Here is a 22,835-nt window from a genome sequence, read left to right as displayed (position 1 = left end):
CTGTAGACAGGGAATTAACCCACAGAGTGGTTATGAGATTTGCTCAAGGTCAGACAGGAAATCTATGGGAAAACTAAGAATTGAACAGTGATCTCGAGTGTCAATCCAGTGCCTTAACCACAAGATCATCCTAGAAGGAAGTGTAATGTTCAAGTGACGACCAACGTCCTGCAGAGAGTTGTGTGGCCTCACCTTCAGTACAGGACTACAGTCCACAAAGGCCTAGGTCTGGAATGTGTTGTGCCACCTTAAACTGAGTGGGCTCCACTTAACTCAGAACAGAGCATTATGAGATATACCTTCTCATTAAGTAGGGGGGATGCTGGAATCTTCTCTTTTACCATGGGAACCTAGTGAAACCCAGGGCCCCTGGAAAGCTGTTACAGGTACGCTTGACATTTCTCTGGTGTGACAATAATGGAAAATTAACATAAGTGCAACCAACATTTCAGTACTATTAGTAGGCCAGCTTACAAAGAAAAGACACTTCCAAAAATCATCATCATGCCTAAGTGGAGTAAACGAAATTTTGTATGCCCTAACCATCAAAGGAAGCTAGTGTTTTGCTGAACCGTCAAACAGCGTAATCACTTCCCTCACCAAGACAGAAACATTCTATCTGAAGGATAAGGTTCCTCTGGGGTCTGAGGAATTATTCGTGATGGGTGAAATTCACCTTGTGCCTCACCTTAGTCCCACTTACACAATATTATTGCAAATGAATATACATTTCTGAAGGTGTAAGTGGGGCATCAGCCTCAGGCTGGGTCTCTGCACACGGGTGAATTTCATCCAACATGATTCCCCTCTCCCCTCCGCCATTAAGTTGACTGAGGCATACACAGTAACTGGGTTGAGTTAAATAAGCCACCATGAACTGGTGAAAGCAAGGAGTCTCTCATCGTCCTATTGATACTAACTAGAAGCCAAAGCAGTAACAAGGCCTCATGGGAGTCAAAATGAAATGCTGCCAAAAACTGTTACACTGATCCAAAGTACCAAAAGAATTTTTTTTAATTGAAAAAGGGATCAACTATGAGATGAACAGATCACACTCAGACATGCACAGTCTTATGTCTCAAAAATCCTACCTTTGTTATAGACATATTCTGTATGAGGTATTTTATAGACTAGCGTTAAAAGTAGGAGGAGAAATCAAATGCAACAAGACACATCAAGAACAGAGTATAAATAGAAACCCCAGAAACATCACCACTGAGCCACAAATAGCAGGTTGCTTTTTAAACGCCTGCTGAGATGCTGAACTATAAACACATTACACACAACCAGGAATAGTTAAGTTTTCAAATTACTATTATCCTCTTAGGCGTAGCCATACTGCCATGGGATCACGCAAGTTAAAACAAGGTCAGGCCTGGTCATTACACTTTGACAGGTTGCTTCCAAGGAAAAATCTAGGTATTGGCAATTCAGTAAACAACATTGAATCAATCCTCCAGCATGGTGATAAAGGAACAATCGTGCTGCTAGAAGTGTCATTATCTTGCTGAGATGTAAAATCAAGCTCCTGACTCCTTGTGGCTAATGAAAATCTCCATGCACTTTCAGGGTTCAATTCTGCACACTTTACAATTTATCTTGGGGTGAAGGCACTTAGTCCCCATTACTACAGTATCTTAGCACCGCACAATCGCTAACGTTTATCCAAAAAACCACCCCATAAGGTAGGGCAGGGCTATTATCCCCACTTTACAGATGAAGAACTGAGGCACAGAGAGACTAAGTGACTTGCCCAAAGTCATACAGGAAACCTGTGGCAGAGCAAGGAATTCAACTCAGGTCTTCCAAATCCCAGACTAGCATCTTAACCACTGGATCAGCCTTCCTTTCTACAGCCTGTAACCTCCTGATGTGCATTAAATCTTCCTCACTTCCTCTCTGAATTGTTGTAGGGTGAGAAGATTTGCCTCCATTTCACTGGTGGATGTACATCTGTGGAGAGCTTGGAGAGCGGTCTGCATTCAAGGTGCTATCCTAGTGTAAATTTAGCCTTGTCTACACCAGGAAATTAGCCTATTACTGACAAGTGGTGCTGAACAAGGTTTAAGTACAAGGATGGACCAGGACAAGCCATGGCTTCTGAAATGGTGCGGAACATGGTTTGCCCTGAGCCATTCTTGCAGTTACACCTTGCTGTGCACCCAGTCAGCTGCCCTGGTTACATGACTTGACCTATCTTCAGCGCTGGGTAATTACTCTGGTGTGGGGTAGACAGACTGGAAGAACTCTTTATATTTTTAAGAGTTTAAAGGTGTTTAATTCTCCAATACCTCTTTTTTTCCCCCAAGAAGAATGTTTAATCTGTATCATGGGAGAGATTTAAAAGGGTGGGAAACAGCCATAAAGTGGAGCTTCAAAACAAAATTATATTCAAAACGCACACAGGAGAGTTCAATTTTAACAGCACCTGAATTTTTTAATCAGCATTTGCAAATCTCCATCCAAGTCCTCCTCTGACAAGTTGCTTACTATAGTAAAAACCAGCCAAAAATATCCCCAGACAAAGAGAAGAGTCAATATTGCTTCTTCTCCACAAAGCCTTTGCATTTGATCTGTTGATATTTACATGACAATTTGTTATAGAATTAAGCCTGTCTCTTAAATACCTAGTGAAATCAGCGGCAAATAATGGAGAATTGTCTTGTGTGCAGGAAAGTAAGGGATGCCTTTTTTTCTTTTAAAGCTATGAATGAATGTCTTTGCTTTATTGTAATGTGTAACATGGCTTCCATCTTAAACAGTTGCTGATTGCTAGCTAATATTCAACATAATCTTCTGGTCTTCTCTAGAAAATGATTGCTCAATCAAAGAATGCATAAAGATCAAGAATTCAGTAAAATCTTCTCCACAGAACCAAAGAGGGATAATATTCCCCAACTTTCCACTAAGCTTACTGGAGTGAGATTTTTCTCTCTTCCCTACCCAAACCTCCTAGACAGCAGCCTCACCTAGCGAACCAAACAGAGGGTTGGTAGCCCCCAATTCTAGTCCCAGCTCAGACAACTCTCTGTAAAACCTCGGGTACAAATGCATAACCTCCACTACCCCCTCTGGAAAGTGGGGAGAACATAATGTACAAGGATGTTGTGATGAGTAATGTTTGCACAGTGCTTTGGAAAGGAAATGTAAAATGCAGTAGTTGTAGTTCTGGGACCAGAAAGCAGTAGACACTTGAGCATGAGAAATTCTGTAATGAGCCTGGGGCGTGCCCCCCCCCACAGAACATGGGTCTTCTCTGCAGCAAGCTTCAAACTAAGGGTAAGACTTGTTTCCAAAAAATCTAAATCTACATCCAGCAAATATGCCAAAAACCCTTTGGTGTCTTATCTGCACCACACATCCACCCGAGTTACAGAAAAAACAGGTTTTCTTTGTTTTTTAAAAATAGCCCTTAAGGGTAGTTGTCTTAAAAAGACACCTCTTTATAAACTGCACTGTTTGCAACATACTCTTAGTCCCAAAAAGTCATTTGGCAAGTGTCTTATCCTGCTGTGTTTCTACAGCGACAAGGACTAAGGTGGGACTCTTTTGTTTCTCTCCAGGACAGTCTCAGCAGGCAGTTGCACACCTTTAGGAATGAGTGTTAAATTACCCGCAGCTGCAGTTCAGCCTTCTGTAATGGGTCACGTTGAGCCCTGGTCTACACTACAAACTTAGGACAGTATAATTATGTTGCTCAGGGGTGTGGAAAACCCACACGCCTGAGCGATGCAGTTATACTGACCTAGCTCCCAGCGTAGGCCCTACTATATCGATGGGAGGGCTTCTCCCATCACCATAGCTACCGCTTCTCAGAGAGGTGGAGTATCTACACCGACGGGAGAATCTCTCCCACCAACCTAGGTAGCGTCTTCACGAAGCACTACAGCTGCACCATAGCAGCGCTGTAAGTGTAGACAAGCTCTGTGACAAGTGATGCGAAGTTGGTAACAAAACGCATTCTTTGCGGCCTCTGTATTACACCACATTAAGGTAAATTGAATGAAGGTGGGGAGGCTCAAACAGGTTGGCAATATCCCTTGAAGGAAGAAAGCACCGTGTAGGTGTCACTTCATAGCTTGCGTAGTCCCTTTTAATAACTAAAATGAAAGCTCTATTCAAGGAACATGTTGAGTCAAAATAGAGTGCATAAAAATTAGTACAGTATAGTGGGTAATTTACCAAAATGTTGGGCCTGATTTTCAGAACTACAGAGCTTTGTAAATACAAATGCATGCACAACTTATTTATTTGCATGCCTATATGGCTATTTGTCCACGTAATTTTACATTATAGGATGACCACGCTTGCACACTGAATTGCTGCAGTTGCATGTACCAAATAAGCAACTATGCATACACATTTGCATACATAATTATGAAAAACAAACCATGTGTGTCTTACTGGGTTACCTATAACAGATCAGGGAGCCATTAAAGGAGAGACATAAGCCACCAAGGAAACAAAGAGGACCCAGAAAAATGTATGCATAGAGTGTTTGGCTTGAATAATACGTCAAATCATACCAAAGGCCAGCATAGTGGTGAAAATAGACTCTGTATTTGTCCATAAAAATCAACATCGGTCTTAAAACAAACAAAACAAAAACAAAAAAACACCACCACGTTTTTCAAAGTCACACCTCTTTCCCCATATAAAAGCTGCAGCACAACCACCACCAAAAATCTCTTAAATGGGGTGGACTTCATTATACACCTAATAGGCCTGGAAAAACACTAAATGAGCACCCAGCCTCACCTCTAAAGGGTCTTGAACAGATCCACCTTTACAAAGTGCTTCTAAAACTGCTTATTCCCTCACCATAAATGGAAATTAAAGGAACCATCACAAGAGTGAAATGCCTGCAAGATGCATGGAAACTTTAAAAAACACCATAATACAGGTTCAAACTATATGTGTAATCCCAATTAAAAAACAAACAAACAAAAAAAAGAGACCAAAAAAATCCACCAAGGCTAAACAGACTAAAAGAGACGCTTAGAAGCAAAAAGGCATCCTTTAAAAATTGGAAGTTAAATCCTAGTGAGGAAAATAGGAAAGAACAAACTCTGGCAAGTCAACTGCAAAAGTATACTTAGGTAGGCCAAAAAAGAATTTGAAGAGCAACTAGCAAAAGACAGAAAAACTAACAGCAAAAAAAATTGTAAGTAAATCAGTAGCAGGAAGCCCGCCAAACAGTGGGGCCGTGCGGTGCTAAAAGAATACTCAAGGAAGATAAAGCCATTGCAAAGAAGCTAAATGAATTCTTTGCATCAGTCTACACTGCAGAGGATATGAGGGAGATTCCCTCACCTGAGCCATTCTTTATAGGTGACAAATCAGAGGAACTGTCCCAGATTGAGGTGTCAGCAGAGGAGGTTCTGGAACAAATTGATAAATTTAACAGTAATAAATCACCAGGACCAGATGGTAGTCACTGAGGAGTTCTGAAGTAACTAAAAAAATGAAATTGCAAAAGTGCTGTCTGTGGTGTGTAACCTATTACTTAAATCAGTCTCTGCATCAGATGACTGCAGATAACTAATAGGATGCCTATTTTTAAATAAGGCTCCAGAGGCAATCCTGGCAATTACAGGCCAGTAAGCCTAACTTCAGTACCATGCAACTGGGTTGAAAACGTAGTAAAGAACAGACTTATCAGACACAGATGAACATAATATGGTGGGGAAGAATCAACACAGATTTTGTAAAGGGAAATCATGCCTCACCAATCAATTAGAATTCTCTGAGGGGGGTTAACAAACATCTGGACACAAGTGATCCAGTGGATATAGTGTACTTGGACTTTCAAAAAGCCTTGCACAAAAGGCTTACCAAAAGCTTAAGCAAAGTAAGCAATCATGGAATCAGAGGGAAGGTCCTCTCATGGATCAGCAACTGGTTAAAACATAGGAAACAAAGAATAGAAATAAATGGACCGTTTTCACAGTGGGGAAGAGGTAAATAATGGAGTTCCCCAAAGACCTCTACTGGGACCAGTGCTGTTCAACATATTCATAAATGACCTGGAAAGGGGGATAGACAGTGAGGTGGCAATGTCTGTAGATGATACAAAATTTCTCAAGATAGCTCTTCCCAGTCAACCTTGGACATAACTACAAAGGGATCTCACAAAACTAGGTGACACGACAACAAAATGGCAGATGAATTTCAATGATGATAAATGCAAGTCATGCACACTGGAAATCATAATCCCAACTAAACATTCATAATGATGGAGTCTAAATTAGCTGTTACCACTCAAGAAAGAGATACTGGAGTCATTGTGAATAGTTCTCTGAAAAACATTAGGAAACGGATATATAATAAGACAGAAAATATCATAATGCCCCTATATAAATCCATGGTATGCCCAAACCTTGAATACTGAGAGCAGTTCTGGTCACCCCATCTCAGAAACGATACATTAGAATTGGAAAGAGTACAGAGAAAGGAAACAAAAATGATTATGGGAATGGAACAGCTTCCATATGAGGAGAGATTAAAAAGACTGGGACTGTTCATCTTAGAAAAGAGATGACTCGGGGAGGCGGGGGAAGAGATTTGCCAGAAGTTTATAAAATCATGAATGGTGTGGAAAACATGAATAAGAACATTATTTACCCCTTCACATAACACATGAACCAGGGGTCACCCAATGAAATTAATAGGCAGCAGATTTAAAACAAACGTAAGGAAGTACATCTTCACACAATGCACAATCAACCTTTGGATCATTGCCAGGGGATGTTGTGAAGGCCAAAACTTTAAACTGGCTTCAAAAACAACAAAAAAAAAACTGGGTAAGTTCACGCAGGATAGGTCCATCAATGGCTATTTGCCAAGATGGTCAGGGATGCAACCCCACACTCTGGGTATCTCCAAACCTCTGACTATCAGAAGCTAGTCCTGGACAACAGGGGATGGATCACTTGATAAATTGTCCTGTTTTGTACATTCCCTCTGAAGCACCAGCCACTGTCAGAAGACAGGATACTGGGCTAGAAAGGCCATTTGCCTAACCCAGTATGACCATCCTTATGTAGCATAGTGGTTTAATTCTAGTTTTACTCAAATGTGTATAAAGATGTAGTGAGGCAGACCATCAGCATGATGACATTTTGAGCTGAACAATTTGCTGCATCCCTGTGGATATAAGGAGTCCCTTGCTTATTTTTCCACCCTATTTATAAAGCCTTTACATTATAGGTGCTCCAAAAATAAGTCAACATCTATACACCATGAATTTACCAAACAAAAATCCAGTCTACTGGTATTAGCATCCATCACCAGTGCCCAAGCTTCTTCCAGGTTAATAGGCTGGCACAGCAACCTCTGCTTGATCATCCAAGTCCAGAAATGAATCAAACCAGATTGTAAGGCTTCACACCACTTCAAAGTGACATATGTCTTCAAATGAAGGAGAGGACAGGGTCTTAACTAGTTCCACTTTAAGTTAAAAATAGCTGGTACAACCAAGACCAGTTGAAAGCATTTTTGTTTTTAAAGCCATATAAGGTTTATAACTCCCTAAAACCAGAATTCAGTATAACACTGAGAACACGAGCAACAGAATGTGTAGAAGGAAGATTAGCTTGAGTTCTGTTTTCTGTCAATAGACTAGGTAGTTCCCAAGACAAAAGCTCTGAAGTTTTCTGTCAATCAGTGGCTATTAAACTATTCTCAACATATATAATATCACCATGGTAACCCGTGGTGATGTCATTACAGCCAGCCAGTCTCAAAGGGACAGGAGGCTTTAAGTCATTTTCCTTTAAAATTAAAAAAGGAACTTCATATTAAGAAATGCATCCTCTCTACTCACCAGGGATGACAATAACCAGGGGCTTCTATATTCACACCATAACTCAGACTTCACTTCTTCCACAGACATCTGTGTAGTGCTTCCTTCTCCTTCCCCCACTCTTTTTTTTTTTTAAACTTGGGCTCAAGTCAATTAAAGATAACAAGGAAATTATTCAAAAGAATTAGATTATTATACTATTTTCTCAAACTGCCAATATAATGCATTCCTTGAAATATAGGGAATGTATTTTTAACAGACATTAGCATCAACTTGGGGAAAGGATGCAATAAAGATTTAATTCTTTTGAATAATTTCCTGTCATTTTAAATTGAATAGGGTTTGTTTCTTTCAAAAAGTCTAGAAAAAAAGAGCCCATGAAAAACCACAGAAGCCCAGAATTGCTCAGGTAAGTATTCTTGTTTACAGAAAACAGCTCAGTGACATGGCAACACTATCTGATTTACTGAAATATTGCACACACACCCACCCCCACCCCCAGTGAGGCTAATCTGTTGGCCCAAAGCGGAGGATCACTCAGAAAAAGGTTGAACAAATCATTGCTTTGCCTAGGTAAAACTGATCCAAGAAGGTTTAGCTAGGTCATGATCATTAGCACCACTACCCTGCACCAGTAAAAAAGCACTACCAGTAGTCAAACAATTTCTGGAAATAGGGCATTTTCAATTGCAGCTCAACTGGTCATTTTGATATTTTGTTTAAAGGAGGGGATCATATTATTCCTCCATTAGTAAATTCTATTTTGTGTAACCTCAGTTAAGGACAAAGCCAAAATGTAATTATTTTTCCCCTTTACATCGCTAACTCTATCTGTCTCCTCAGAAAGGTTTTGGTTCTTTAATAAAAACACCAGGGAGATCAATCAAAAGCATTTAATGCCTTGTTGCTCCTGCAGTTCATGTTTAAATGCACTTTGGGTCACAAACGAGGCAATTTGGACAGTCGGAGCTCAAACCGGATTAGTAATCACAAAAACCCGGTGGGGGATGTGTGTGTTATATTATTTGCAGAGGTGTTGTAGCTGTGTTGGTCCCAGGATATTAGAGAGGTGTGAGAGGTAATATCTTATTTTATTGGTCCAATAAAAAATATATTACCTCACCTACCTTGTCTGTGTTATATTAGACAGACAGACCAGTGCTGTCAATTTAAGAGGACAAAACACCACAAAAGTTAAGAAATTGTGCATCAGAGCAAGGCATGGCCACACAGCACTTATCTCCCTACATCTCAATGTGTGGAGTGTGGCACAATTGGGGTTTATTAACATCCTATGGGATGTATGCTTCTGTCTGACCCTTCCACAGAGTTAATAAGCAAATGCCAACCATTTCTCCATTAACCCTACTCATTAGGAGGTGTCTCTCCACAGTTTCCTTGCTTCACTAAACCAAGACATAGCCTTGCTTGACAAATGATTTCTTCAGAAGGCCTTTTTTCTCTCCCTGTATCACTGGATTTCAGATAAGCAGCCTTTATAGAGGGCAAGCTGTTGCATAGCACCACGAAATGTCTTTTGGGATATTTCTCTTAAGTCTGTCTGAAATATACTTTTATATCAGCATTAATTATGAGATTATTATTTCTTTGTATTGCCATTGCACTCAGGAGTCCAGTCACTCTCCACAATCCCTAGCTGTACAAACACCTAAAAAACGTCTGTTTCTGCCCCCGACTGCTTACAATCTGAGTGGAAGAAAATCTGAGCATTTAAAAGTGAGGTTTTATATATCCTAAAGACATTTCCTATTAAAGTCAACCAAACGGAGGAGATCCTTCTGATCAGATGTCATAGATAACTAAGCGTTTCTTTCCCACAATTTCATTGTCCACAACATTCCATCTCCCTGCTCATGACCCCATGCCACCACTGTTTTGAACCCCAGGACGATCCTGTCAGAGACGGCTCTTCTTTTCCTAGCTCTTCTCCAGGGAGAGTGTAATCGTGTGTTTATAACATGCAACAAGACCTATAACAAAGTAGAAAGAAGTCGTCTCTGGTGAACTACCATTGCCAGAAAGCTTCAGTGTCTGAACAGCAGTACCTCACAGGCCACACATGGTCCTCTTGAGTTTCATCAGCAAGGACATTTCAAATATGCTTTCAAATGTGCTGAGTCTACTAAGACTAGGCCCAAAGTGCTTTTCTACGGATTCTGCTTGACATTTCTAAATATCACAATTCCAAATTTAATTCACTGGTAATTGGAAAAACTATGCATGTAAATGGACAAGAAGATATTGAAGGTCAGGCATCAGGAAACTGTGCCCTTAAAATAGTGGCTCCCAAACTGTGGGGTGCACCCTTTAGGGGGCATGGCTAAACATTCAGGGAGGGTGCAGCAAGTCCTGGACCAGCCCCCACGGGGGGCAGAGAGGAAGAACAGGCCAACCCTACTCAACCCTACTGCCCCCAGCTCTGCTCCTGGCCTGCTCCCAGCCCCCTACTGGGGCTTCCAGGGGACCAGATAAGGGTAAGGAGGGAGTGAGCAAAAAATTTGGGGACCTCTGCCCTACGAACAAAAGTGTTTGTCATCTTGTCACCCTCTTACACTCGAATAACCAAAGCTTCAGAGTTCGGCAGTGTTTTTGGTAGGATGTACAAGAAAGGAAGTAAAACGGTACAATCTCTCTTTAATCTGCTAGGATAGATCATGTAAAACATGGTTTTTGAAGTCTGCCGTAAATCAAAATCCAAATATTCTGGATTCTCTGCCCTGCCTAAAGGAGATGCAATGGGCGAAACCTGCCAAGATATAAGCGACCTACTACATTGAAAGAAGAGTACTACTTGTGGCACCTCAGAGACTAACAAATTTATTTGACCTTAAGCTTTCGTGAAAGCTCATGCTCAAATAAATTGGTTAGTCTCTAAGGTGCCACAAGTACTCCTTTTCTTTTTGCGGATACAGACCAACAAGGCTGCTACTCTGAAACCTACTACATTGACAATTTCTAGCAAGTAATGGGTATGAAATATATAACGTGAGTGAAATGCACAAGTTCCTCCTAATATTTTAATAGCACTATTTCAACCCAGTCATTTTGTATATAGTCACTTTGTCAGCAAGTTATCTGGGCAAGTGGGAGGCTCAATGGAAGAGTTATGTTGATGTATCTATGGTAGCTAAAAGGAGATTCTGTATGCTTGGAAGTTAATTTCTCCAAGTTCCTCTCTACTACATTGTGGGTTGTAGGGTTTTTTTTAAACTTTACTTGCCATGAGGCTGATAAAGGGGAAAAGGAAGTCTTGTTAGATCTTTCCTCTCCAAAGGCAAGAGACACCAAATCCCAATTCAAGTCTCAGAGAAAAATTAATTTTCTGGCCTTATGCTAGGGCCTCCATTTTGTTCATATCAGAAAATCAAACAACAGCAAGGCAGCCCCTGTTGAAGAAAGGCAGAAGGAGCTAAATGAAGAGAAGTGCTGCACATCGAGAATAAAGGTAGTAGTTTGCTTGAGCAGCATCAGCGGAACACAAGCCTTTATTACTAGGTCCTCACCTGCATAAGCACATAGGGTGCAACTCATAAGGTGAAACTTGCTGTGGTGTGACAGGCCAGAGCACAGTCCTCTGTGTGGCTCTGGCCCTGCAGTAGAGAGGTCAGGTGGTGGATGTTGCTGGTACAAAGGTGTATAGGTTGGCGGAACAGGTCTCATTGCCAATGGTAACTGCAGTAGAGCCGCGTTTCTGTTCCAAAACCTCTCCACTCCTTCCACCTTGCGTAAAACTCAGAGTCCCTTTTAAAAAAAAAAAAAAGCACCGTGGGTTTGGAAGTCTTCAGTTCAACCTGCACGTGCATTCTCATCTGCTTTCACCAGTGGTTGAAACGAGCCCTGAATAGTTCCACCATATCCTATTCATTGTAAGAGGTTGCTAAAATCATCCGCAGAGTTTCTTTTAGGCTACAAGCAGACTGATATCTGAGTCAGGCTGTTGGGGTCCCAGTTTTTGAGGACCTGATTTTGCTAGTCCTAAACTGAGTTATTGCCCAGTACTCATTTACCCTTCCAATGCCTGACAGCATCCATCAGCAAGTGTGGCCAGTGCTTTTCCTCTTCTGTCAGGAAAGGTGATTAGTTTATGGCCTGACTAAAACATGCGCCAGGACTCCAAAGTCAGGCTTGTGGCTCATTCTCCCTATTCCCATTATACCAGTTTTGTTCAGGCAGCGAAGTCTTAACTTCCTTCCTTGTACTATCATCATAGACCACTAAATTCTATGGAAGCAGGTCCTTTGGTTTATAACCAGAGATTGCAAATGGATGAGCTCACTTGAAGCTGATCTGCAGCCTCTTTTTCCACGCAGAGTCAATAAGTTATACCAATAATTCTGCAGAGCTTCAATGACACCTTGAGTTCCAGCAAAACCCATGCACGGCTGCCTGCAGACTGCTCTGATGGACACAAAGCCTGTGCAATTTTAGCGGGCTAATCAAGGCACTCTGGGCAAAAAAAAAAAACAACAACCCTAGCACAGTACATGGAGTAGAACATTCCTCACTGCTGCAAGTTTTGTCTGAGTAACAAATTGTGGCTTTTAGCCGTCAGTCAGATTTTAAAAGCACCATCCTCTGCATGATGGTTTATCCACAAAGCTCTTGTGCGCAGAAAGCTCTATTTCAGGGAGCATGCTGAAAACCAAAATGCTTGTACAGTGCAGAATGCTCTTCTTCAGCTTATAATTAGTGTTTATATTGATAAATGACAAACATGCACTACATCCCAAACATCAGTTCCTCAGTTCAATCCATTTGAGGGCATTTGGGAACTTCAGAGAATTCACTGGGGCAAGTGACACCTTTTATATTGTGTTCTAGACTTCCGGAGTGCCGTTTCGCTATCAAGAAATAGGAAGACATACACACTGGCTTTTTAAAGCATCTTCTCCAACTTTCACTGGTATTTCAAGAGTTAATTAGCTTCAGTCAAAGAAAGCAAAGAGGCCAAACCAGAGAATGAATGAAAAAAAGGCACAAAGAAAAGCAACTCTCTAGCCTTTGCAATCATACACTGGCCTTAAGCCCTCCAAAGGAAGTCAAGACATTCCTGAAATTCTTCAGAGGATGAGAAGCAAAGCAGTCATATAAGATGCCAATTTCTCCAGCCTTTTTGTTCCCAATGGTAAATCCCATATGAGCAATTCTGTCAGGCCCTTTTGCAATGGAGTTTGCTCCCAAGTGACTACACCACATTTAGAACCTACTTCATGTTTACAGAAATTTACCTTTCTTCTTTGATCTATTGAAACAAGGCTGTAATCAAATGACCTGATGAACGAATGTAGCACAATCCAAGACCACCATGCAACTTCCAATGATTGTTTCTACTACAATAATGAAAAGCATGAAAAAAGGGCCAGATAATGGCAATGATTCTTTAAAGACATTTATAAAACGGTGAAGATTTTTTATATAAAAAGAGTAAATAAATTAGTTTCCCATGTTATCCTTCAGCTTGATTTCATGCACCAACCAGCACCTGTGTATGGATTCCACTTTGAAATCTATATGTGTTTGAGTACAAGTACAGTCCAAGAGATTTAAAACTCCACTTGTCTGTCCTAGAGATGGAATTCCATTGAACAACTTTGAGTTCCTGTACAAAAGACATTCCCTTCCTCTAAAGCTACAGATGTGCATAAAACAATCCAGACCACGCAGAAGTAACACACACCATATGTTTTCTTCCCACATTCCTATCCTGATGTCATATACTCAATAGCCTCACTTTAGGAAATTGGACACATTGCGCCTTAGCGATTCAACTTTATATTTAAACATTGGTTAGTTCCCGTGGTGATTAGATTCCAATATTTCAAAAAAATGAAGAAATTTTATAAGGAAAGAATAGAAAGTCATCCAGGAACATTTAACTGTACTAATCTGATAAACCATAGGGCATCAGGCCTGGGGGGAGGGGGTCTCTGAAAAGTAAATTTTGCTGCCATTAATAGAGAAATGTGTGAATCATTTGAGCTTTGTTATGGAGGTCCCCCAAACTGCCAACATGGAAGGTGCAACTGTAACTCAGGGCTGAGTGTTACAGGTCCCCCTCTGTGTTGATTCACAGAAGATACGAATTACTTCAGCCCCCAACTTCACCGGCTTGGTTCTTTAGCTCAAGCTATACCACCTCATGCTTTTAGCTCAGGAGAGTCACTGGTTCAACCCACAGTGTGTCAGCCAAGATGTCGGGCTTCACACAATCACACCCCTTTAAAATCTTCTCTGAACACTTTCAGTGCCCCATGAACCCAACTGTTCCAAACTTCCCCCAGACAAGCCCAAGGGCTGTACCTAATTTGCACAGACTATGCAGCTGCCAACTTCTGTAACAGTGCTAAAGAGTTCGAGCATGCAGGGCTCTCCATGACACCACCACCACAGCTGGTTTCACAGCTTGAGCTGGAGCCCCCTTCATTTCTGAGAGAGAGCTGTGAACAAGAGAGCTGTGATGGGACCTTGACACAGGAGCTCAGTTTGAAAAAGCCTGAATCCATGCACCTTCAGGACACACTGCAATTCTCTTCTATGGAAAGTCCTGAATGAGGCTGACAGCTGTGGGTGAGGTGGGATGTCGTTTGGGTTTCATTCTATGTTGATTATTTTCTGGTTTTGATGCAAGTGATAGCTATTGGCTCTATTTCTTATATGCCTGTATTTTTGATTATGCCAAAGGATCCCTGGCCTCAGGTATTCATTTTTAGTATTATTCAGGCATTGAAATAAATGTTGTTGCATCTCCGATTACTTTTATAAAATAGTGTTCCAATACCCTTGCGTTCTCTATTTAAGTGCCTTTGTCTAATCACTGCCATTTATCTGGCCATCTCCATGCCAGGCCCTGACTACCTCTTATTATTTTCATTAAAACCTAGTCTCTTGAAGTTGCTCTGTTTTATAGTCCTTCATCGGGGCATTTGGTAACTGCCTGGTTTCAATGCAGCTGGAAGAAATGTACATTTCTGTAAGCAAGACCGGTTCCGAGTGCAGTGGCCACTTTGGAACAAGCTGCATTGCAGAAGTGACCGTCAGAACTTTTGAAGCAATGCGCTCTCAGCAATTCTCACAAGAGATTTACCACTGGGAATAAGCAAGAAACTAACTTGAGTCTCTGCAGTAAAGGAACGGGTGGCTACATAGCACACAGTATTCTAGAACTGTAGGAGATGTTCCAGCCACCCATGACTTAGATTCCATGTAGTGTTCATCAGATCCTTTTCAGATCAGCGAAAAGACTCCCACTGAGCCCCAATCCAGCAAAGCACCTAAGAAGGGGCATAACTAAGGCTGATTCACCAAAAGGTCTCCCCCCCGCACCAAAATTTCCATGAAGAAAACATCAAACTAAGCATCTTCTGAAGAGACTCTTGTTAACACTTTGCTCTGTATGAGTCTTTTTTTTAAATGTACTCTCCATCACTTGCAATATTTTCTTACAAGTCTGAAGTCAGGGAGTTTTTGTCCTCATCCATATGACAATAACTCGGTCTCTCTTTTAGAACTCAATCAGCAAGACATGGCTGCCTCCGTTTACCTCCTTTTACGCGCTGGCGAGGGGACACGCACACCCGCAAGAACACTGGGAAAGCAGACAATGACCAGAAAAACTACAGTTGCACACTCCTCTCCTTTCACTGCTTCCCCTCACATAAAAAGACACCGTTACGTGCATTGAGAGATGTTAACACAGGCTGGACGCACATTGTTTATTGGCATGAACACAAATTGAAGGTTTTATTAGACCCAAATACCTCCCAGAGATAGCTTTTTTTTTTTAATTAAAAATTCTTCTCTTATTTCAAAGACAAGACTAGGGTTTTCACTGAAAAAGCAGCCTATTGAGCAACAAACACCAATAAGTTAACTACTAGGTTTCTGTGCCTTTCAGCCAATTTTCATGAACTTTGGTAATGCACTGCAGTTATCCAAGGACAAACAGAAAACTTTTTATAACTTTCTGAACACAGCACTGAATTGCCCATCTGCTTCCAATGTTGTAACATGCATGAACAGGTTAATCCTGTCAGCCAGATGCAGGACCACAATGCAGAATTCTATGCAGTGTGGCCACAAAGAGGGCTGAAAAAACTGACACACAGCGGCTTTTCAGTCGTTAAAGTCTTCTGGGGAAAAGAGCTATGAGTTTAGATGGGTTTCTTCACAGGGATTCACATCCCTGTTTAAATCTATTTAACACCAATAATCTCTGCTAGTGCAGCATTCAGAGTCCTTTCAGTTTAGAGACCTGGCAAATACCACCAACTATTGAGCGTTTTAGGGCAACTTGTGAGCACTGAGATACCCTATTCCCTAAAGTATATAGAATGGACAATAACGTTTATTAATGTGTACTACCCTCCCTTAAAATGTCAATAATCTCAAGAGTGACTGTCTTCCCCTAGTGACTGGCCCAGAAGACTTAAATCTAAATATTAACACTTGAGAGTGTTTCAACTCAAGCAGCACGGGACTGCATTGGTGAATCCAGAAATTTTGATTTTCAGTGTGAGTGTATGTACACACACCAGCTGGCTTGTTTGAAAGTAGCCACACTCATTACACATGTAAACTACCCACAAGATTTCCTTGCTTGTCTTCTAAAATCTTCAGCCCTAAATGAAAGCATTCCCTTAATTCCCTATGCACTCATCACTGCTCACCTGTGCAGCAATTGACAAATGTACTGTAAAGTGATATTATTTTGTAAGAATTGAACAAATTATGTATCTACCGTCTATATCAATTTGCCTCAAGCTGGAAAAATCTTATTTTAAAACATTTTGTTAAAACATACGCATTTCAAATGCTTCAGATACAGTTGATGAAATACTGTACTGGATTGTTTTGGTCTCTAGTTTTACCTGATATATCAAGGTCAGCTATTTAGCATTACCATTAGCATTTAGATTTATGGAACCAGTCCACTTGGGAGATTGTCTCTTGCCCCAGTTTGCCACCTGAGCTGAGCAGAATTGGAACAGCCAGCTGTTGAGATAATGAAGCATCAGCAACTTCTCCACTGACCTCCTGTGCCCTGCTGCCCACTATATGCCATAGTTCATCTTTAACCTATTATAGGGTGTGAAATTTACTGGTAGTATTGCCATTTTTAAGATTTTTTTTTTATATTGCTGGGCACCAGGGTGCCTGCCATATAGAGAAGCAAAATGGCCTGTAGTAATAATTCATAACAAACAGCTCATGAGTGACCTTTAAACGAAAGTGGAAAAAGCTGGCAACAGTTATCCAGCTTCTGTAAGAAAATCTAGGCCAAGATTTGCAGAAGTGACTAATGATTTTGGGTGCCCAATGTGAGACATTTTCAAAAGGGCCTGATTTTCAGGAAGTGCTGAGCATCCACCCTCTCAGAACCTGGCCCCTTTAAGGTTTCTCAAATTAGGCATCCAAACTCACTAGTCACATTTAAAAGTCTGGGCCAACACAGTGCTCAATTCCCTCCCTGTATCCTACAACCACCTTTGATTCTGGCAGCTCTCTCTTCTGCATACGAGGTGAATAAAACTGTGTCTTCACTGCCAAAAAATGTATTTTTACTGTGGGATAACTAACGTGTTGGCTATCCCACTGTAAAATCCTAGTGGACACAAGGAACTGTAGTTTTTATATGATCAAGTTAGATAAGCTGAACCACAGGCGGGGCTATAGTGCTAACCTTGACTAACTACCTTACCTCAGGTTTCAGAGTAGCAGCCGTGTTAGTCTGTATTCGCAAAAAGAAAAGGAGTACTTGTGGCACCTTAGAGACTAACCAATTTGTTTGAGCATAAGCTTTCGTGAGCTACAACTCACTTCATCGGATGCATAAAGTGGAAAATCACTTTTTCTTTTCCACTTTATGCATCCGATGAAGTGAGCTGTAGCTCACGAAAGCTTATGCTCAAACAAATTGGTTAGTCTCTAAGGTGCCACAAGTACTCCTTTTCTTTTTACCTCACCTCAGTCTCTCTGCTAAAGGTTTCTCTGGAGGAGAGAGACACAACTGTCCCATTCTAAGGACTTGCCTACACTTAAAAAGCTGCAGAGGCGCAGCTGCACCAATGTGGCACTTCAGTGAAGACTCCCCCTACTCCGACAGGAGGGCTTCCAGCGGGGCAAAGGTACTCAGTAGCTGTGTCAACAAGAGAAGCCTTCTCGTCAACAGAGCAGTGTCTACACCAGGAGTTCGGTCTATTTTCCATACCCCTGAGCAACAGTTATGCCGATGTAAGTTGCTAGTGTAGGCCAAGCCCAAGAAGGGGTATGGTCTCCTCTGGATAGTGGATATGAATATGAAACATCAACATGAGACATAAGCAAGCAAACAAGCAGTAGAATAAACTGCTAAGCATGATGGTTCAAAGCAATGCTGTGAGAATAAGACAGAAAAATCGAAGTCCATCTACCAGTCAGCAGAATAATTTATGAAGTAAATATGAGACACAGAAATCAATTTACACTTAATAAAATTACAATTCAAATGGCAAAAAAAACCCAACAAAAATGGAAAAATGTAATTGCCTGTTCTAAAGCAGCATGTGAAATTTTGCTAGGATTGCTGACTCAAACTTCTGATCTGGTTGCTATAGCCAGTGACTGGAAAACGACCCCAGATATGTTTATTCTTTAGACAAAGTCCAGTTAAAAATGCATCCAGGCTTGAACAATCTATGTAACAATGACCTCAAAAACCCAAATACAATATTGCATTACACGCTTTAGGAAATTTCCCAACAGTGTAAAATGTAGCAAATTGTCAGAACTGGGCTTCACTAGATGATTCCCAGCCAGCTCACACTGATTTAAACAAACGCAGCAAAGGCATTTTCTTTTAAAAATAATACTTTGATTTTATACAGCTCTTTTTACTATCAATTGCATTCTAGTTCTGCCCAGAGGCTTGCACATAAATCGGGGCCCCATTGTGCTAGGCTCCATACAAATGCATTGCACAACAGTCCTTACCCCAAAGAGCCAAGTCTAAACAGAGAAGACAGACAATGGGTGGGGACAGAAAACAGAAGCCCAAAGAGGTGACATGTCTTGCCCAAAGTCACACAGTGCTCAATGGCAGAGTGGGGAACCTCTGATTCCTGTGATTCCTTTTTAGATGAAGGAACCTGTGATTCCTTTTTAGATGAAGAGGCAGGGTGGTCCACTAAAAGTCAAGTATCATCTCCCACATATGGAGAAACTGAAGCAGGGAGAGAAAGTAACTTGCTTGAGATTACACAGCAAGTCAGCAGCAGAGCCAAGAGGAGAATTTGGGTCCCCTGTTGCTCTATCCACTAGGTAACACTGCCTGTCTGCCTCTCTCCATCCTTAGGCATTGTACATTCTATTGGATTTGGTCACTTTCTAAATATCTCTGCCAAGGAAAATAGATGGGGGATTTGTACATTTGTAAGAGCTAAGTATTTAGTTCAGAACTGGGCCATTTTCCAAGTCAGCAGAATAAGTATTTCTTTACATTTTTAATAAAGGCCTTTTTAAGCCCATGATCTACATAAATGTGATTAAAAAAAAAAAATGAGGCAGAAACAAGGCTGCAAGCAGAGCCCTGACATAAGATACTATCCCTGCTAGTACATACACGTCACTTACTGGAGCCAGCCTCACACACAGTCTCCAGCCATGGTGCTGGCCCTGATCCCTCACCACTTCAAACCTATGATACCAGAGAGTGACTGGGGCTGTGCAGACGCGGACGATAAACTAGGCAGAGTGCCTCAGATTGTCTGCACAGCCAACTGACCCTTTCTCTTCCTAGGGGAAATCTGGGCAGCCAAAACAATTTCACACTTGTGTTAAGGGTGTCTAGGAGGTAAGCAGAAAATCTTATTCCTCACAAAAGGGCAGCACGGCTTTCTCCATGCAGGGTCCACTCACAGTGCTGCCTTTAGTAAATGGAGAACTGCGGTCATGACAATTCTTGCATCCATTTTAAAACCACCTTAAAATAGGGCAATGTTTGGAGTCTCTTGGTCACATTCTGGAGCAAGCAACACAACCCCTGCCAGGATCCTAAGCTTTCAGCAGCTCACTTTTCACATCAGTTGTATGTGTGTTTATTCCTAGTTAATTACCTGAACCTCATCCCCTCCTCTTCTCCCTGCCCACAGTCAGTTTGACTCTGCAACATAATCATTTGTGAACGCTCAGCAACACCAAGAATGAAAGAACAGACCCTGAACTCTATTTTTATTTTATTTTTTATGGTAAGGGCAGATATGGAAGAGTATAACTGCACAGCAAGTCATGCATAGGACAGAACATAAAATTGCATGCATGTGTGCATGGAGCATTCTGCAGCTCTTCCTAAAATTAGTCCTTCAAATGCTAGAGCGGAAAGTAATAAATTCAAAGAGGTTCCACTTTGAAATTATTCATCGACTCCCAAATCAAAACAGTTGTCTGTCAGAGATAAATGTGCCATTGCCCCAAGGATATCAAAATGCAAACTGAAAAGACACTTCAGGAATCTGATAGTCTTTCATTACATTTATATCACCTACTTCATTTTAAGAGGATATATATAAATTAGTCTGTCCTTCCATCCCCCCACACTAGCCCAGTACACTCTTCTGAGCAACTTCAGAACACACTGTACACATCAATGTGCCTCTCTTGAAAGACAGTAGCTTCCTGGCACTGGGTCAATACAGGCAAGTTGTTGCTGCTATTTAGAATTTTCTCTTACTTTTCCCTTTCAAATTGCCAATCTTAAGAGATCAAAAAATCATGTCAACTCCTTGCTCCCTCTCCCCCCACAAAAAAAAGTCAAGATTTTTTTGTATTGGTTTCTGAGCTTTCAGGATACACTCACTTTGTATTTTCAAGCTTTTCTCTACAAAAATGGAGGTTAGAAACTTACATTTATTAAATGAAAGCTGAGATTCCCATGCACCCTCTTCTTGATTCCAGCAGCTGTCTCTTTAAAAAATACACCAGAAATCACGAGACTTGTGGTAAAATCATGAGAGCTGGCAACAGTGCGTACACATAGAGTTTAGCAGATGACTAGATACCGGTTATCACGCTTATGGTCCGAGAGCTCGCAAGACTGCATGGGAGGAGACAGATTAACATTCTCCAACAGGCATATCAGATTCAAACTGCGCTTTCCTTGGCTATCTGGTTCAATCAGGGTCAGAAAGATATTGCCCCTTTCACTCTGCAGAGTAAAGAAAAGTAATGGAAGGAGCAAGCTGTTTCAGTGGCCTACTTGATCAAGAACGCACACTTAGCCATCCAGCTTCCTAGGTTTAGGTACCTGCTGTAGTGCTGGACCACGACACTACAAGATGGAACCTCTACTAGTTCCCAACTGCCAAGAGGCACAGGGGTATCACACTCACTGCCAGCATCTTGCTATGGCATCTTTTCTCCCTGAAAAAGCATTTTCCTTGAAATTGACCAGTATGTGGCATGAGCTTGTGACATTTCTGTCCCAACGTGCATTGGAGGAGGTTTCTGCAGTAGGACTGTCTTCAGAGAACCGTTCCCAACCAGCCAAGTATTAAGTGTTTCCCATCTCCCTCCCCGTCTCACACACAGGCTCAGGTAGGAAGGGAGGTGAAATATTTTCAGTGTACTTCTACTGTCTGCTTTGCTCCAGCCTCCTGCTGAAGTTCACCCAAATGAGTTTGACATGTTTCCTTTGTATGTGAAAAGTTGAAGAAATTATCAGTTTTGGTAAAGGTCAACGATGAGGGGGCTAAAGAGGAAAGACAGGGATTTCTAGTAGAAGTGAAACAGCATGGTGGAGACCCTGAGGAATATCTGGTGGGACTGAGCATTCGGGACATGGAGATAAACGTCCTTGAGGTTGAAACAAGGAAGCCTTGTTTCTCTAGGGTAGTTGCCAGGGTCCATTGTTTGGTATTTCATGAACCGATTCACCTACCTCAAGTTCAGAATCCAGGTAGAATTGTGGCACCTAGGATGATGAGCTGTAGCAGCATTATGACTACCTAAGGCACAGGAGATTAAGTGATTTGTCCAAGATTCTATAGGACACCTGCGGCAGAACTGGGAAATGAACGAAGGTCCTAGACCAGTGCCTCAATCACAAGACATCTTTACTCACACGTTTGAATAAGGTAGGTGCCAACAAGAAACAAGCATCTGGCTCCTGGGAAAGGTGGAACCCCAAGGGTTAAGCAATCACAAGGTAAAAAGCCCCCCCTGCTTCTTCAAAATTAGCTAGAAAGTGTATTTAACTTTGAGTGAGAGGAAATCCACCTACCATGTCCAATTGGTATCACTTTGTTGTATGAGTCAGAACGTGAAAGTTACTCTCTGGTCACCACAAACAAGATCAGGAGGGGCCTTCCATATGGACTCTCTCATATGTATAAGTAGGGTTACCAGATAACAACTGAGGAAAAAAACGGGACAGGGAGTGGGGAGGTAATAGGCGCCAATATAAGAAAAAGTGAGACATTTTCCCAAAAAATGAGACTGTCCCTTTAAAAACGGGACAGATGGTCACCCTATGTATAAGCTACTTGAGAGCTAAGGTTCTTCCCAAGTAAAATTTGAGATCAGAAAATTATAATACAGCTTGTATTTTTTTTCCCCGCATTCTACATGTGCATTCCTGGCACAGCAATCAAATGGTCTGTCTACATGAGAAAGCTTTTTCTGAACAACCTGAAAAAGTGTGAATTTAAAATCAAAATATGACAGCTATAACCCCTCCAAGTGGATACCCATTCTGGTGTAAGAGTGCCTTTGCTGGATTAGTTTAAATTCCTTCCCAAGCAAAATAAGATCAAACACAAAAAAGGCACTCACACTGGAAGAAGAATATCCCCATATAACTATCCTGGCATGTAACTGGTAAAGTTTCCCCTGTGGAAAAGCGCAATACCACTCAGAAACTTTGATTAATGTTTGTGTATTTAGATTATTATTCTTTAATACTGACAGTATATGTTGCAATAAAAGTTTACACTTGTTTCAGTGAACTGGCCACTGGATGTACATTTTCTGATCACAGATA

General features: G+C 41.3%; 1 protein-coding gene across 4 annotated transcripts in view; it reads right to left on the bottom strand.

Moving 5' to 3' along the window:
• Positions 1–22,835, bottom strand: part of ACVR2B (activin A receptor type 2B) — a 151,241-nt gene that overhangs the window by 31,662 nt on the left and 96,744 nt on the right. The window contains exon 1 of one of the 4 annotated variants that reach the window (XM_074946330.1): positions 11,329–11,556. The exons of the other annotated variants lie outside the window; for them this stretch is intronic. Within the exon in view, the coding sequence (XP_074802431.1) occupies positions 11,329–11,485 (157 nt within the window). The 5' untranslated portion in view covers positions 11,486–11,556. Of the gene's footprint in view, positions 1–11,328; positions 11,557–22,835 lie in introns of those variants that run through there. 4 annotated transcript variants of the gene reach the window in all.

The sequence above is a fragment of the Natator depressus genome, chromosome 2 (assembly GCF_965152275.1).
Source record: "Natator depressus isolate rNatDep1 chromosome 2, rNatDep2.hap1, whole genome shotgun sequence".
Classification (NCBI taxonomy): Eukaryota; Metazoa; Chordata; order Testudines; family Cheloniidae; genus Natator; species Natator depressus.
Note: the sequence above shows the minus strand (reverse complement) of the source record. Positions and strands in the feature narration are given on the sequence as shown.